Source organism: Pangasianodon hypophthalmus, chromosome 5, assembly GCF_027358585.1.
Source record: "Pangasianodon hypophthalmus isolate fPanHyp1 chromosome 5, fPanHyp1.pri, whole genome shotgun sequence".
NCBI classification, from domain to species: domain Eukaryota; kingdom Metazoa; phylum Chordata; class Actinopteri; order Siluriformes; family Pangasiidae; genus Pangasianodon; species Pangasianodon hypophthalmus.
The window spans coordinates 21,965,766-21,983,463 of NC_069714.1; the positions used below are offsets into that span (position 1 = coordinate 21,965,766).

General features: G+C 37.9%; 1 protein-coding gene across 2 annotated transcripts; it reads left to right on the forward strand.

Moving 5' to 3' along the window:
* The first annotated feature begins 1,274 nt into the window (after positions 1-1,274).
* On the forward strand, positions 1,275-17,341 carry usp37 (ubiquitin specific peptidase 37). 2 transcript variants are annotated; one of them, XM_053234313.1, is made up of 24 exons: positions 1,275-1,425; positions 2,360-2,634; positions 2,710-2,875; positions 2,983-3,077; positions 3,183-3,298; positions 9,609-9,686; positions 9,888-9,976; positions 10,102-10,198; positions 10,360-10,515; positions 10,602-10,733; positions 10,820-10,943; positions 12,195-12,400; positions 12,863-12,980; positions 13,185-13,264; positions 13,373-13,537; positions 13,727-13,774; positions 13,873-14,005; positions 14,203-14,410; positions 14,569-14,729; positions 14,843-14,903; positions 15,012-15,127; positions 15,239-15,308; positions 15,397-15,535; positions 16,533-17,341. In XM_053234313.1, exons 2-24 carry the CDS (start codon positions 2,461-2,463, stop codon positions 16,612-16,614), a joined length of 2,814 nt encoding a protein of 937 aa, XP_053090288.1. In that variant the 5' UTR covers positions 1,275-1,425; positions 2,360-2,460; the 3' UTR covers positions 16,615-17,341. The 2 variants fall into 2 exon arrangements, with proteins under 2 accessions (XP_053090288.1, XP_053090289.1); XM_053234314.1 differs by having other exon boundaries at positions 10,105-10,198.
* Positions 17,342-17,698: the final 357 nt, after the last annotated feature.

Consider the following 17,698-nt stretch of genomic DNA (forward strand, 5'->3'; position numbering starts at 1 on the left):
CATATTCCATTGTTCTGTAATGTATATACTGCATTATATCTTTGCACAAATTCATTATTTCCTTTTATGGTCTACATTTTCAGAAAAACAGAAAAACAAGTTCCTCATGGGTCCTTTGGATGGTTAACAGTTACAGCTAGTTGGACTTCTTAAACAATAGTTTAGAGTGACAGCTTTTTGTTTTTTTTCTGAGTGTATTATACCTTTCCCATCTGGGGTGAATGATTCCGCTTTGTGCCCAGTCTTACCAGGATTCAGAGCGAGCTCTGGATCCACTGTGACCCTGATCAGGATAAAGCAAATAAACCTCTATTCTATCACTGTTTTCTGTATTTTGTATTTCTCAAATAGTCTAGTGCTTGTTAATTTATTTAAGATGTTGTCAACCAGTGTAAATGGGGCTTTGGTTATTTAGATTGTGGAACATTAAAACATTTTCTAATTTATCTGTAGTAATAGACCTTGTTTATTATTATCTTTTAGAATAGTAGATATGACTAAGGTTTTAAAATGGCAGCACTTTATTAGGAAGGCACGACGGCACAGCTGGTAGCGTTGCTACCTCATAACTCCTGGGTTCTTGGTTCAATCCTGATCTCAAGTTACTGTCTGTGTGGTGTTTCACATGTACTTCCTGTGTCTGTATGGGTTTCCTCTGGGATCTCTGGTTTTCTCCCACCTCCCAAAAACATGCCAGTAGGTGCACTGGCTAAGTAAATGAGTGTGTGAATGTATGTGTGTATGTATGTGTGAATGGTGCTCTACAACGGACATCCCATCCACGGTGTAAAATTTATCTGAGTGTGAGCCTGAATGGGATAGAGCAGTGGAAAAACACATTATGGATGTATTTTTTCTGGCCTTGATTAGTCTCTAGAGAAAAACCCTGATATGGTGAAAGGACTGAAGTGCTATAGAGTTTTTTTTTTTTTTTTTAAATCCAGGAACCTGAAGATATTGCTGTGGGCTTGTTTATTTATTTTATTTATGTCTACTTTATGAAAGTTAATTTAGTGCTTTTAATTAGCGAGTTGGTTAAATCAGGTATGTTGGGAACAGGGAAAACACTAAAATGTGCAGAGCAGGGGCTCTCCAGGACCACAGCTGGGAACCTGTGAGATAAGCCATTACTCCAGAATGGCAAAAACGACAAAATGAAAATCCACGGTATAGTTCAATGAACCTGCGGTCATACGATACTTTCCTTATGTGAAATCTCGCGTGATTAGGCACACGTTTTCTCGCCGCCTATTTCCGGTGTGAATTTTCACATTCCCGCCATTACTCCAACAACAACATAACACTGGGCCGCCGCATGCCGGCAAAATTTAGTCCACGGCACATAGTTAGACCATTTTGGAGAGTTACTTGGGCTTATTTTTTTTTTCAAGAGTTTTCCCTGAGCTTTTTTAAGCCTTGAAGAAGGTAAGTAATTATTTTTATGCAAAGGAACCGGCACAATTTTCCCACTCAAATTACTAGCAAGCAAATGAAGCACCAATGAACCACTTAGCTCGAAGCTAACTTCTCTGTCTTCTCTATGGACTTAGCTAGGGAGCTAACGCTGGCTGCTAGCAGCTAGACACTCATCCGGGATTTAAGTTCTGTTTCTGAAACACTGTCACTTTTGAGTGAATGTCTTTAGCTAGGATGTGTTTATTGTGTGAATGTGATGTGAATATTATTAAATTCCGCGGAACACAACGCAGATAATTTCTCACTGGTTGGTTGACAAGCGTTTGCTTTTTCTTAAAAATGAATATTCTTCATAGCAAAATATTGTTCGAAGCCTGTATGTTTCATAGCGAGACATTAACCAGCTTTTTTTAGTTGTCGAGATAAATCTCTTTATTGTATGTTTTTGGAGCAAATTATTTTTGAAATGGGGAAACCTAAAAGAAACACTGTTTACCTCAGTTTCATAATAAGAAGCGCGTAAGTTACTCGGTCTCTGTTGTTTTATAACGTCACTAGTCGACTTTTTTATAGTTTTATTTGAATGAGCAGCTTCATGTATACACACAAGTCAGGTGAGTGTAACAGCTTGATCAGGTTCATAGCTCATTAAATTAAAGCAGCGCAATGTTATCTGAGTCTCAGTTAGAGTTTAGACTCCCCAAAACATCCATCTTGTGACAGCTGAGCAACTTAATGTTGACTGTTTTTTATTATTTAATATAAATGAACGCTTTTGTGTTAAGGTTTTGCGACAGTATTGAAATGTTTGTCCACATCACATCACTTCAGCCCGAGTTTGAGTGCAGTTACTAAGCACATTTGCTCAAATTCCGTCGTGTGAATATTTCATCACTGGACTTTGATGTTTGTAACTAAACCCCGTTTTCTCTCCATCGTTAAGGCTTTTTTTTTTTTTTTTGGGAGGGACACTGGACTTATCTGTTCATCCTCAAAGCCGTTTGAGAGCCGCACGTTTCAGCGCCCCGTCCACTCGCCGCACTAATGGCCGTCGCATTGCCGAAGCTGAGCAGTGGTGGCGCTGTCCGCATCCGCTTCACCAGCCTGGACGTGGGCACGACCAAATGGAGAGAGGGAGTATTTGAGGTCCACGAGAGAGACAACAAAAGCAATCTAGTGTTGAAATTTAACAGTGGTGGAGCGCCAAAATATTTCCAGGTACAAATCTGGGATGGTACTTATAAGAGGACCGTCAATTTTAGTGCACTGACCTGTTTATTATTGTTTTTACAGTTGAACCACAATGTGAAGACTGTTGTTTTGGGGCCCATACACAGTCAAAACCGCTTGTCGCTGACACTGAAGGACTCGAATGTTGTCATTTTGGAAAGATTGCCCATCACGGTCGCAAAAAAACTGAAGGAATATCTGGAGATGATTAAACAAGGGAAGCCAACAGGTGCAAACATTAGAGTTTTATTTACTTTTTTTTTTTTTTTGCATTCAAGTTGTAGATGCTATTAAAAATGAGTGAATTTTATCAATGTAATTTATTTATTCATTTAGCTTATAAAACAAATCAGGGAAGTGCCAGTTTTGGATTAGTTCTTGGGAACCGAACAACACAGAACGACCCAGGTTTATCTACATCAGAAAAGCAGGTAGTGCTTCTTTACTGACTGGTTTTGAAGGCAGTACATGTCTATTTCTACCTGCTGGTTTATCTTTCTTCTTGTTTTTTTTTTTTCCTTCTTTGTAATGTCAAGATAACCCCACGCAGATCAAGTTTGGACAACAGAGAAGAGAGCACGCCACGAAAGCCTCTTGGGAGTCCAAGCAGAGTCACATCAACACCTGTACGCAGTGGACTATCAGAAAACAGGTTTGTAGTGCTCCCTAGTGTGATGTCAAAAGTAGGTGACAAGTGTTTGTATGGTGCAAATGTGTGCAAAAAATAAACAGCAGGCTGCTGCAGGGCTCCCAGGCTGTCTTTGTACAGAGCAAATGTATTCGGCCATTCTGAAGTGAAAACTGACCATACCAAATATTATTTCTTTTGTTTACATGACTGTTTATTTATTTCTTAGTTTAATTTTTGTAGATTCTTCCTCATTTTTTCAATAATTCAGGCTTGGCCAGTTCGCACTCTCTAGGCAGATCTCAAATCAATTCAATTTTATTTGTATAGTGCATTCAACATTGGACATGGTCACAAAACAGCTTTTCAGAAATATATAAATTCAGGATATACATTTTAAATTTATGAATTTATCCCTAATCAGCTCTCCCCTACCATATGACAGCTACCAGTTAGGGAGGGAGAGAGCTGACATGTGCTTCCTTAGAGACACATGAAGCCATCCAGGCTGCGTCACAGGGCAGTGTAACATACTCGGAAGAAAGTTCTATCTGCCTTCCTTACCATGCAGTTGTATGCAAAAGTTTGGGCACCCCTGGCCAAATTACATATTTTATTGTTTTTTGAAGTAAACATAACTATTGCAGCAAACAATAATAAAAAAAAAATTTAAAAAAAAACTTTTGTGCAAATGTTAATGCACAAGTACTTTATATTTGATGAACTTAAAAATAGAAGAAAAAAAAATTAAATAGTAATTGTGGCCTGTGCAAAAGTTTGGACACCCTTCTAGTTGTAAAGTCTCTGAACTTGTTAGCCCTAAAATGACTTGTTAGGCAGGTCAAGAACTGTCTTTAGGAATAACAGTTCCAGAGCGTAATAAGTTCTCAGATTCTTCAAATCTTGTGCTAACGCTCAACAACCATGGGCTTCTTTAAGCAGCTGACTGAGGATCTGAAAATGAAGCTATTTCATGCCTACAAAGCAGGGGAAGGCTATAAAAGATATCACAGTGCTTCCAGCACACAGTTTCCACTGTGCAAAATATCATTAAAAAATGTCTGCAAGACCGAGAAAACTCTCAGGTAGAACTGCCTGTATTCTGGCCAGAAAGGCGAAGCAAAATCCCCATATAGCACGAAGGACCTACAGGAAGATTTAGCTGACACAGGAGTGGTGGTGCACTGTTCTACTCTGCAGTGTTGCTCGCACAAACATGATCTGTATCCAAGTCATCAGAAGGAAGCTTTACCTGTGAGCTCATCACAAAAGTTATCATCTGATCTATGCAAAACAGAATCTAGATAATACAGAGGCATTTTAGAAAGAGCTGTGGACTGAAGAATTAAAATGGCCACAATCACCAAAGGTATATTTGGAGAAAAAAGAGATTGTATTCAATGAAAAGAACATCTTTCCAGCTGTTAAGCATGGGGTGGGTCTATTATGTTTTTGGGTTGAGTGGCAACCAGTGGCACATGAAACATTGCACAGCTAAATGGAAGAATTCCAGTAAATATCAGCAGATTGTAAGTAAATGTGATGCAGTCAGTCAAGAAACTGAAGCTGAAAATATTTGCTTCTATAACAGAACATTCATCCAAAGCATGCCTCAAAATTCACCATGATATACTAAAAGAAATGCAAGTTAAAGCTTTTGCAATGCCCCTTACAGTCTGACTTGAACATCATTGAAAATATGTTTGTAGATCTGTGCATGCAAAATGGCCCAAGAATATCTCAGACGTAGAAGTGTTCTGCAAGGAAAAGTGGGTGAAATTTCATTAACCAAGAATAGATAGACTGCTAGCTGGCTACAGAAAGTGATTGCAAGCTGTGATGGGTGTGAAGGTGGTGTTAGTAAGTAACTGACGTAGGCTTTTCAAACTTTTGCACAAGCCATGGTTATGATTTTTTAAATTTTTTTTTAAACACTTCTGTGTATATAAAGTAACTATGCATTAATATTTACAGAAAATTTGTATTAAGTAAATTCATGTCAAAGAGCAACAAAATATGTAATTTAACCAGGGATGCACAAACATTTGCATGCAACTGTACATGACCTCAGACACCCACAACTGGCTAGTGTCGTCATGATTGACAGGAGAGTAGTTTTGCTTTCTTGGACTCCTGACTTCAGACGACATTGTCGAAAGTTGAACTTGTAATCTCTGGATGGATAGTGTGAATTTTTTTTTTTTATTATTTTTTTTATTTTTTTTTTTTGTTCTTTTGTTCTGACACTATTTTATTTATATATTTATTTATGCCTGTGTGTGTGTGTATGTATGTATGTATGAGTATATATATGTAATTGTATGTAAACCACCAAATGTAATTTGGTGGTTTACATGATGTAATTGTATGGTTTACGTGATGTAATTGTATGGTTTACGTGATGTAATTGTATGTAAACCACCAAAAATCACTTTTTCACTTATTAAACAAAAGAAATCAACAAAAACGTATTTCAACTGAGGAAAAAGTTAGGACACCCTATGCCCTAATAGCTAGTGTTTCCCCCTTTGGCTGAAAAAACCTCAATGAGATGTTTCTTGTAGCCATCTACCAGTTTCTGACCTTGACTGGAAGAAAGTTTCCCCCACTTCTCAATGCAGAATTCTTTCAGCTGTGTGATGTTTGAGGGGTTTCTTGCATGCACAGTCCGTCTAAAATCACCCCACAAGATCTCAGTAGGATTTAGATCTGGGCTTTGACTTGGCCATTCCCGAACTCTCCATTTTTTTTTTTTTTTTTTTTTTTTTTTTTTTTTTTCTCCTCTCCCTTCCTTTTCCTTCCCCCCCTTTTCAGCCAGTCCTTGGTGGATTACTGGTATGTTTTGGGTCATTGTCATGTTGCAAGGTCTGGTTCCGCTTCAGTTTTTTTGACAGATGGTCTCACATGTTCCTCAAGCACCTTCTGACACAATGTAGAATTCTTAGTGGATTCTGTGATGGTGAGCTGGCCAGGTCCTGCTGCAGCAAAGCATCCCCAAACCATAACACTTCCACCTCCATGTTTCACAGTGGGTATGAGGTTCTTTTGCTGAAATGCTGTATTTGGTTTACGCCAAACATGCCCTCTGTTATGGTGTCCAAATAATTAAATTTTTGACTCATCTATCCAAAGCACTTTATTCCAGAAGGTCTTGGCCTTTGTCTATGTGTTCTTTGGCAAACTTCAGTCTTGCCCTCATGTTTTTCTTAGACAGCAAAGGTTTCCTCCTTGCACACCTCCCATGATAATTAAAGTTGTGCAGTCTCTTTCTGACTGTAGATTCATGCACTTTGACATCAACTGTAGCAAGAGCTTGCTGTAGGTCCCGTGATGATATTTTAGGGTTTTTGGAGACTTCTTTAAGCATCTTGCGGTCTGCTCTAGCGGTGAATTTGCTCGGACGGCCTGACCTGGCCATGTTGGCAGTTGTTTTAAATGTTCTCCACTTGTAAATGATTTTCTGGACAGTGGAATGGCTGATTACAAATTCTTTTGAGATCTTTTTATATCCCTTACCAGACTCATAAGCATCAACAATCTTCTTTCTGAAGGTCTCAGAGAGCTCTTTGGATCTCACCATGGTGATACCTCTCACTTCAACAATTAAGAGCAAACCAAACTAAATGTCTTAGGTTTAAATAAGGCAATGCTCTGTAACGATGTTCTAATAATTTGCACCTGATATACCTGTAGGTAATTTTAGCCATTTTAAGTACAAATAAATGTGTGGGTGTCCTTACTTTTTCCTCATAAAATTTTTTTTTTTTTTTTTAAATTACATTTTACAGATCATTTAAAAAATACTTTTTTTTGGTTTTATTTGTTTAGTTGTATTACTTGAATGTCTCAATATTGTTAAAATGAAGATCAAATGTCCTTATGGTTAACTGTTTTAAAAAAACACACACAAAAAAAAACACACGCTTTCATGGGGTGTCCTAATTTTTTCACATGACTGTGTGTGTGTGTGTGTGTGTGTGTGTGTGTGTGTGTGTGTGTGTGTGTGTGTGTCAGGTCCATAAATATTGGGACAGTGACACAGTTTTGGTAATTTTGCCTCTGTACACCACCACAGTGGATTTGAAATGAAGCAGTCAAGATGTGACTGAAGCGTAGACTTTCAGCTTTAATTCAAGGGGTTTAACAAAAATATTGCATTAACCGTTTAGGAATTACAGCCATTTTTTACAGAGTTCCTCCATTTTCACAGGCTCAAAAGTAATGGGACAAACTAATATAATCATAAATATTAGGATTATTTTTATTACTTGGAGATAAATCCTTTGCAGTCAATGACTACCTGAAGTCTGGACCCCATGGACATCACCAAATGCTGAGTTTCCTCCCTTGAGATGATTTGCCAGCTCTTTACTGCAGCCATCTTCAGTTGCTGCTTGTTTGTGGGTCATTCTGCCTTCAGATTTGTCTTCAGTAAGTGAAAAGCAGCTCAGTTGGGTTGAGGTCAGGTGACTGACTCGGCCATTTAAGAACATTTAATTTCCAAGCTCTTGGGCTGCTTTCACAGTATGTTTTGGGTTGTTATCCATCTGTACTGTGAAGCGCTGTCCTATCAGTTTTGCAGCATTTGACTGAATCTGAGCAGAAAGTATAGCTCTGTACACTTCAGAATTCATCCTGCTACTTCTATCAACAGCCACATTATCAATAAACCCCAGTGACCCAGTTCAATTGGCAGCCAAACATGCCCATGCCATAACACTTCCTCCACATGTTTGACAGATGATGTGGTATGCTTTGGATCATGAGCCCTTCCTTTCCTTCTCCATACTTTTCTCTTCCCATCATTCTGGTACAAGTTAATCTTGCATCAGAACTGGTCAGGCTTTTTTTTAGAGGTTTTTTAGCAAAGTCTAATCTGGTCTTTGTGTTCTTGAGTGTTACCAGCGGTTTGCATCTTGAGGTAAACCGTCTGTATTTACATTCATGAAGGTGGCTCTTGATTGTAGACTTTGACAATGATAAGCCTACCTCCTCCAGAGTGTTCCTGACTTGGCTAGATGTTGTGAAGGGGTTGTTCTTCAATAAGAAAAGAATTCTGCAATCATCCACTTTAGTTGTTTTCTGTGGTCTCCCAGGCCTTTTGGTGTTGCTGAGCTCGCCAGTGCATTCCTTCTTTTTAAGAATGTACCAAATTGTTGATTTGGTCCTCCTAAAGTTTCTGCTATCTCTCTGATAGGTCTGTTTTGGTTTTTCAGCCTAATGATGGCCTCCTTCACTTGCATCAACACCTCTTTGGACGGCATATTGAGAGTTCCCATGAACAGCTACCAAATGCAAATTCAACACTTGGAATCAGCTCCAGACCTTTTATCTCCTTAATTTATCATGATATAAGGAGGAAACAGGCCACAGCTGGCCATGAAACTGCTTATCAGTCAATTGTCCCATTACTTTTGAGCCTGTGAAAATGGAGGAACTCTGTAAAAAAATGGCTGTAATTCCTAAACGGTTAATGCAATATTTTTGTTAAACCCCTTGAATTAAAGCTGAAAGTCTACGCTTCAGTCACATCTTGACTGCTTCATTTCAAATCCACTGTGGTGGTGTACAGAGACAAAATTACCAAAACTGTGTCACTGTCCCAATATTTATGGACCTGACTCTGTGTGTGTGTATGTGTATGTGTGTGTGTGTGTGTGTGTGTGTGTGTGTGTGTGTGTGTGTGTGTGTATGTGTATATATATATATATATATATATATATATATATATATATATATATATATATATATATGAGACAGAATACAACTGTGTATACTGTATGTACAGTGTGATATCAAGTAAGATAAGTAAGGAATGTTTTCCAGGGTAAAATTTTTTTTTTTTTTTTTTTTTTTTTGCTCAAATTCTGCATACTAATACTCATATCTTCAATATCTAACTACTTTCAGTTATAAACAGTTTTTTGTGCAACATCTGACTAGGACTGAATTGCAGACCTGACATGAACTTATTTTCATTTATTTTTTTTTTTTTTAACGTGTGAATTACGTAAGCTTATGCACTCTGATAGTTTTTCATAAACTCAAATATCTCTGAAGATTTCAGTTAAATGTAAGTTCAACAAACATATCATTTATACGTTTAACATGGATCCGTCCTGTGCACTGACATACACTAGAGTTTCTGTGGTAAATCCCCTTCCCCCTTTTGTCTCTTCAGGTTTTCTTGTTAGCAGTGTGGTTAGCTCTGTAAAATGCGATTTATTACACTGAAAAAAATTTATTAAAATTATGGGGTGTGTAAATGAATCATTCTTTTTTACATGGTACTGGGACTTGACACAATGTAGCTTGTGAATGTGTTTCTTTTCAGGAGCGAGAAAAGGAAAAGGTTGATGAACTCTGATACTGATTTAAATGAGGACTACCCCAAAGAGAATGATTCCTCTAGGTAGTGTGTGCTTTCAAATTGGACATAGCAAAACCTAGAAAACTATTTTTTCACTGTTGCTTAAATTTGATTACGTTTAGTATTTTAAGTAAATGTCATTTGTAGTCATTGTTATGCTGTGACTTCTGTAGACACATCCACAAGTATATACTGTTTTACGTTAATTATGGCACGCAGTTATAATTAGGGTTCTCTTTTCAGCAACAATAAGGCCATTTCAGACACTTCCAGGAAGTTTCTGCTCAGTTACAAAGAAAAACTGAAGCAGTCTGAGGAGAACAGGGCTTCAGGTTGGTGCTTGTTCACATTATGGTCATTACAAGTTTATCTGTATTTATTTTTTTAAATTTATTATTTTTTTTAGCAACCTTTTTTTTCCCCCCCATGTTTCTTCTCTGTGATGTTTATTCCTAAGCAGCTCCCCTTGGCTCTGCACCCCTTCAACCATCATCCTTTTATGGCAGTAGAACAGGAACTAAAGATTACACACAAACACATTCCCTACTGGACAGGTAAATATTATATGACTTTTTTTTTTTTTTTTTTTTTTTTTTTTTAAAATAAATCATTATGCTGTCATGCGTACTACCTGCTAGCCTTTACAGTTCAAGGTATTACTGTATAAGAAGGTAAATTCTTGCAGCATTTAAGAATAAGCTGTCATTTGCTAAAGGCCTGCCAGCACAAACCAGTCACCTGCAGCTAAAAGAAGCCTGGTGCTGCCCAATCACTCCACTCCCTTTAAGAAAGTCCGCTCGTCTCTGGATTATGGAGGATGGAACAAGCTGAGACCGTCTGCTCTTACTCAGCCTCAGGCTCCATTGCAAGGGTGAGTCTCCTTCAGCTCCCCCACTTTTTACAAGTTTCTTGAGTTTCCATTGCATTCTTAATTATTTGCAACTCTGTCTACTTTAGATTCTCCAACTTGGGAAACACTTGCTACATGAATGCCATACTGCAATCACTGTTCAGCCTGCCGTCTTTTTCAAATGACCTGTTAAAACAGGGTATTCAGTGGAAGCGGGTTCCTATGAATGCTCTTCTGAGGTACTGTTATGTTGCATAGTCTTTGTTAATGTTTTATGGCTATCGCAGACATCCTGTATTATACTCGTTTGTGTTCTCTCCATTAGGCGCTTTGCTCACCTTCTTTTGAAAAAAGACATTTCATCTCCAGAGGTGAAGAAAGACTTGCTGAGGAGGGTGAAGAATGCCATTTCCTCCACCGCCGAACGTTTTTCTGGGTACATGCAAAATGTAAGATGATTATTATTTTTGTCTTTTCTCTTTGTATTATTTAACATGAAAAATGACATGAAAACCCATGTCTTTTGCCTGAAATACGAATAGAGGAAACAAGTGTTCAGACAGTTTTATTTTTTGTTAAATATGCTAAATATAGTGCATTTATCCACTTCAAATTTACACACACAATGTCTTGTGATTTTTTACTTATAAATATGAACCAACAAAAGTGTGTATTCCTAAGCATAAACATGTTTCCAAAAGCACAGACATATTTAAAAAATGAAATTGATAGGGGGAAAATTGTTCGGACACCACAAATTTATAAACATTAGTACTTTGTTGCAAAGTTGATGTTGGCAATTACAGCTTTGAGACAACTACGGTAAGAAGTAATTAGCTTTAGTTTTGGCCCATTCCCCTTGACAAATTGACTCAATTTCCCAGGGGTAAGAGGATCCCTGTAAGGGACTTGCAAAAATTCTCCAGATCTATCATAATTGTGAGGGGATCACCTGTGCACAGCACTCAAGTCATTCCACAGGTTTTCGATAAGATTTAGGTCTGGGCTCTGACTGGGCCTTTCCAAAACGTTGACCATCATCTTCTGAAGCCGTTCCTTTGTTGACTTGTATTTGTGAATTTTTTTTTCATCTTCAGCTGTCTGACACAGGCCTACAGGTTTTGTGCTAAAAAAGCTTGATATTTGGAGCTGTCCATGACTCTTTCTCTTACTCTGAAGAGAAAAAGCCCCATAGCATGATGCTGCCACCACCATGTTTCACTATGGTGTTCTTTAAGCTGATAAGCTGTCTTGTTTTCACACCAAATATATCTTTTAGAATTTTGCCCAAAAGGTTCTACCCTGATTTTGTCAGACCATAATACATGTTGTAGATATAGATCTATTTTGACTTATTTTTATGTAACCTTTACATATAAAATATTTTAATATAGTGTCCCAGTATTTTTTTTTTTTCCTGATCAGTTTTGTTTTTTTGTTTATTTATGCTTATGAATACATTTTTTTTGTTAATATTTATAAATAAAAACTCCAAAGACATTATGCTTATAAATTTGATGTGGCTATATTAACTGGAAGTATCTTACAAAACAAAAACAAAGGTGTCTGAATATTTATTTCCCCTCACTGTATTTTGTGTTTGATATTAATTACTACCAATTAAGATACATTTTATGATTCATTTAGGAAAAGTAGGCAAGAATATGACTTGCATCAGTGAGTTAATTCTTTGCTTCCAGGATGCCCATGAGTTCCTGAGCCAGTGTCTGGATCAGCTAAAGGAAGATGTGGAGAAGGTTAATAAGAGCTGCAGGAGCGATTCTTCAGCCTGGGATGAGCCCCAGGGCACGCGACTTATGGAGGACATGGATACCTCACGCATATACACATGTCCTGTTACCGTCAACATGGAGTTTGAAGTGCAACACACAATCACTTGCAAAAGGTGGGAGGTTTTTGATGTTAAATAGCTCATTTAATTTTTCTTAGTAACTTCTACAACCTCTAAACAAAATTAGCCAGAAAACTGCATAGGTTTTCTGTACTTTACTGTTTAAGTTGTATTTTCAGATTTGAGTTTCAAGACATTTGAGTGTGAAGCCATGATATGTTGTGCTTAGTATGACCTTATTCCAATTACCATAGCTAAGGTTTTGGACCAAAGTCTAAACACATTAAGAAAATCAAATGAATACCACAAATGAACTTTGAATACAAAATTGGCAATGAGTGGTTCAAAATAGCTTTTTGGAAGAAAGATTTTGCATATTATTTTTGTCTGTCAAGTTAATTTGCACTTTTAAGACTGACACTTTATAGTTGTTAATTTTTCTAGTCCTCTTCAAAAGCAAAACAGAGAACTGGATTAATTTTCCGTGTTGTGTTACTCTATCCACATGAAACTCAGCTGTGGGGAGGTGATAACAAAACGTGAACAGTTCAATGACCTGTCAATTGACCTGCCTCGCAAAAAGAAAACCCTTCCTCTAAGATCCATCCAGGATTCACTGGATCTTTTCTTCAGGGTAGGGTTATATGCTGTCATTTACATCAGAGAATTTACAGTTTATTGCAGAAAATGTGTTTCCTTCTCCGTAACGATTAAGTGTTGCATTCCAATACTGTGGAATAAGTTTAACTTAATTCTCTCACATCAAATGTTTAGATAATGTGTTGGTGTTCAGGTAGTTATCTTAAACTTATTTGATTGTTCTGGCCACTTCTTTTAGATGGAAGAAATTGAATATTCGTGTGAGAAATGTAACGGGAAATCTGCGGGTGTCACACACAAATTCAGCAGACTTCCCAGGTAAACTATAGGACTATATTTACAATCTATATGACTATATGTAAAATCTTATTTTTGATTTTTGCTAGAATACAAAGCTTTAAGTTGTCTTCATCTGCTCTTTCTCAGGGTGCTGATTCTTCATCTGAAACGGTACAGTTACAACGCACAGCTGTCTCTGAACAGCAAGCTGGGGCAGCAGGTCCTAATTCCAAAGTACCTCACTCTTCTCTCCCACTGTACAGAGAATACGCGGCCCCCACTCAGCCTGGGCTGGAGAGTCCAAACTGCCCTGTGAGTATCCAAGGATCAATTAGTTTACTAATTACCCATAGGCTATCTGGTAGGTATATGCCAGATTTCCCAAATTTACTCTGAGACAACAATGACAGTGTAAGATTTGTACTGTATTGGTATTGGATTTACTCTTTTTGATGTCTCATACTTGAATTTCTAATATTTGTGCTGTACTTTTCTTTACAGGTCTAGAACACTGAAAATGTCACAATCTGTGAACAGCTCCACGCTACGGTGAGGCAACAAACTTGTTATATTTTTTTCCCCTTTGCATTATGCTTGAGATGCAAAGTTGATTGTGCTACATTAAATCTTAGATACTGTTTTCACAGAAAAGGTTCAGTAAAATGTGAAAACACGGGAAGCATCATATGTGACTCAGACAGTGATGAGGAATTGATTAGGAAAGTTGGCCGCAAACATCGTCTGAGTGAATGTCTCACAGATGATGACAGGACAGAGGAGGTGAGCTAACGGGCAGCCAGATGTGTAATGCTTTACTTTCAGTTAAATATGTGGCTAGATTATAGCTGTATATCATTGTGATTTGATTAATGCTAGGATATATAGGGTATAGTTACTTCTTTCAGGCTGTGAAAACACTAACTTGTTCCCAAGTGTCTTGGCTTTTTTGTGATTAAAATGGCTGTCTTGATGTCTAGGTTCAGCAAAGTAGTCACATGGATCAAACAGAATTCACAGGCATGAATGATGACGAAATGCTGGCCGCAGTTCTTGAGATGAGTCGTCATGATGCTGGCCCCAATATTGATGAACCAACTAGCAGCCCTGACACAGGGTTTGGAGATACAGATGCTCAGGAGCTCACTCAGCATTTGGATCTTATGGAAGGAGACAAAGCATCTGGAGGTACAGAAAATGTGCAATTTCCTGCCAAAATTATCTGTTTTGAATTGTAGTAAGTGTCGAGTTTTTAATTTATATGTAGTACAAATGCTAGCACCTTACAGCTGGATGGTTTGTTGTGCACAAAAACACTTGGATGCATCTGTGATCCTGTAACTCAGACATGCCTGGCTCTTTGGACCTGACCATGGATGACAACAAAGAGAACCAGACTCCAGATGGTGGCCAGGGTGAGTTGGACTGGGCACAGCAGTACAGTTTGGACCAAGAGCGTGAGGAGCAGGAGTTACAGCAGGCCCTTGCTCAGAGTCTCCAGGAACATGTATGTCTCTTACCCTTTTCAGCCTTTTGATTCATAACTCATGTGGCTTTTGGTGTTTGAAACAAGTTCTAAGTAAAAAGTAATAAGCCAATATTAATCTGTTGCATGCACAGGAGGCAAGGGAGATGAGAGAGGATGATGATCTGAAGAGAGCGACAGAGCTCAGCTTGCAAGGTAGAGAAGTTCTGAATAAATTATTGTTATTAAGATGCCCTGAATGCATGCTCACTGTTTAGCACGAGGAATTATTTTTTAATTTACCTGACATTTTGGTTCTCCCAGAATTCAACAACTCTCTTCCGGATCTTCTGTGCTCTGATGATGACTCGGGAAATGAGGATGCTCTTGAAATGGAGTACAGTGAAGCAGAAGCTGAGGAGTTGAAGAGAAATGCTGAGGTATATGCTCACCAGTTACAAACATCAAATTCCCCTTCTGCGTCAGCCAAATAAATGATTATTTGTGATGCAAGTGGTTGTTTTTAACGACTCAGAATGTCTTTGCTGCAGACTGGCGAGCTTGCCAACTCCTTCCGGCTCATCAGCGTGGTCAGTCACATCGGGACCAGCTCATCCTCAGGTATGAGCAACCTGTGTGCAATTTGGTTACTATACTAGTGTGTTACTAGTGTGAGCATCACTAAAATGATTTTATGTCCCTTGTTCAGGCCACTACATAAGTGACGTTTATGATATGAAGAAGCAGTCCTGGCTCACCTACAATGATTTAGATGTGTCCCGTACACAGGAGTCCACCGTTCAAAGAGACAGAGACAGGAGTGGATACATATTCTTCTACATGCACAAGTAAGGCTTTGCTCAAATGCCCATTATTTCAATAAAGAGTCTGCTAGTGTAACACACTTTTCACTTAAAAATAAGCTCCAGTGGGGATGTAACCTGTGTTCAAACACCATCTGTGTCACCCCTGGAAAGACCATCCATGTTATTTATTGTAGCTGAAACATAAACTAGTATTTTGGTCATTTCCACAGCTTAAATACTTGACAAAATATGAGAGTCCATTAATCCCTGGGAGAGGATCATGACTTTATAAAACAAATTGTGTTTGTGCCCTTGACAAAAGAGTTGTGGCTAGTGTGATTAGAAGAGCATGCAAAATAAATAAAGATTATGACTGCATTTCTGGAAGGATTCATTTCTGTTATGATGTTGGGCTTCAGTTTATGTTGAGCGTTTTTTTTATTTGACACTCAACGTGTACTACTAAGCATACTACTACCCAGTTGTATGGGCTGCATTCAGAAATACAAAAACCTATAGAAAACTGTATGCAAAACAAAGGGGTAAAAAAAAAAAAAAAACAGCCTTAAGGAGTTTGGAAGCCATAGCCCTATGTAAACAAATTATGTAGGAAGACATGCATCAACTTCTATTGTGGTAGAAGATGAACTAAAAATCTCCACTGTTTTCTCTGGTTTCTCATTACTAGCACTGAATCTCCCATCATTACCTGACCTATGAATCTATATTATAAAATTATTACTATAAAACCTCAACTATTTACAAGGCCTGATTTTTGGTGTTGTCTCCCTAGTGTTGTATTGACAAGCTTCTGTTTGTTAGGTAGAGAAACAAAATGAATGTGTTTTGATGGTGTGGGAATAAAATAAGATGACAGTTGATGTTGCTCTTTAAAGACAATGCAAAACAAAAAATAATGCTGGGGTTGTTAGCTCTTGTACTATATTTCCCAAATGCTAAAGTATTTCTTTGCTAAAGCTGCTTATGGTCCTGCATTTTTTTTTTGTGTGTGCCGTGACTACTTCTGTACTGTCTTCAGGAACGTGTTTGAGGAGTTGTCAGAAGTGGAGAAAGCAGGAGGAGGCACTGATGCTAGCCGCACAGTTCTGCAACCTTTATAAGTACTGTAGCTTTGTACATCAGGCTTCAACTGGAGTCCTGCGCTGTGGCGATGAACGGATGAGCTTAGCCTAGGGTGGAAATGACACCTCCGTCCAATACTACTGATCACCACACACACCCACCCCTCTTTCAGGCACTTTCTTCTGTTTTTTTTCTGCTTTCTTTTCCCTTCTGTGAGACTCTGTTGCTGTTTCTAGAGTGTCTGATATTAATGTTCTTTAAGTCCATGTAGATATAAAGGTTTATGGCAAAAGGTAAACAAAATAAATAAAATTAAGAAACTGGAAGCATTTTGGGTTGCTGAAAGGTATGACGTTCAGCCTCGAGACATTCTGTTTTGCCAGATATTTGCTGAATATGCCTTTAATAAAGTCTCTTAGTGGAGAAGGAGACTTTATGCATTAAATTCAGAGCAAATGTTCGAGGGTCAGGAAGTGTTTGTCCCTCTTGAGCAGTTTCTTTTTCAAGTTTTCCAAAATTCTTTATTGAATCTATTGAATATAAAAGATTTATTCTTGTATGTTTGAGTGATGTTGGGCGTCTGTTTCATGTTTTATATGCAGCTGAAAATGTGGTGCAATATTTACTTTGCCTGTTGGCTTTTATATGTCTGTCCTATAGCGATGAGTGGGAGGGGAGTTCCAGTTTCTATTCACAGCTTTACTGATGACTGTTTATTGCTATTTTAATCCTATTTTATAAATACAATTTAACAAGTTAAATGACTGTAGATTGTCTCTTTTTTCTTTTAAGAAGACACTTATGGAGGCTTCTTTGAAACCCTCTGATTAATACAGTTATATTTCTTCCCCTTCTGCATAGAGCTTTATGTTGTGGATGTTGCACAGCCATCTTGTGTAGGATATCTTTCCTTAGAAAGAAGACTGAAACATTGCCTAAGCCTTTAAGCTATTCCTGTGAGGTCAGCACATGTGAATATTTATTTCATGACCCTATAATTTGTGCAAGTCTTTGGGTATATTGTCTCCTGTCTTACTATGTTCAGTACTTTAACCCAAGACCATGTACTTAAGCATTCTGTTGTTACCTTACCTGTCGAGGTGATTTGCATATTAACAATAG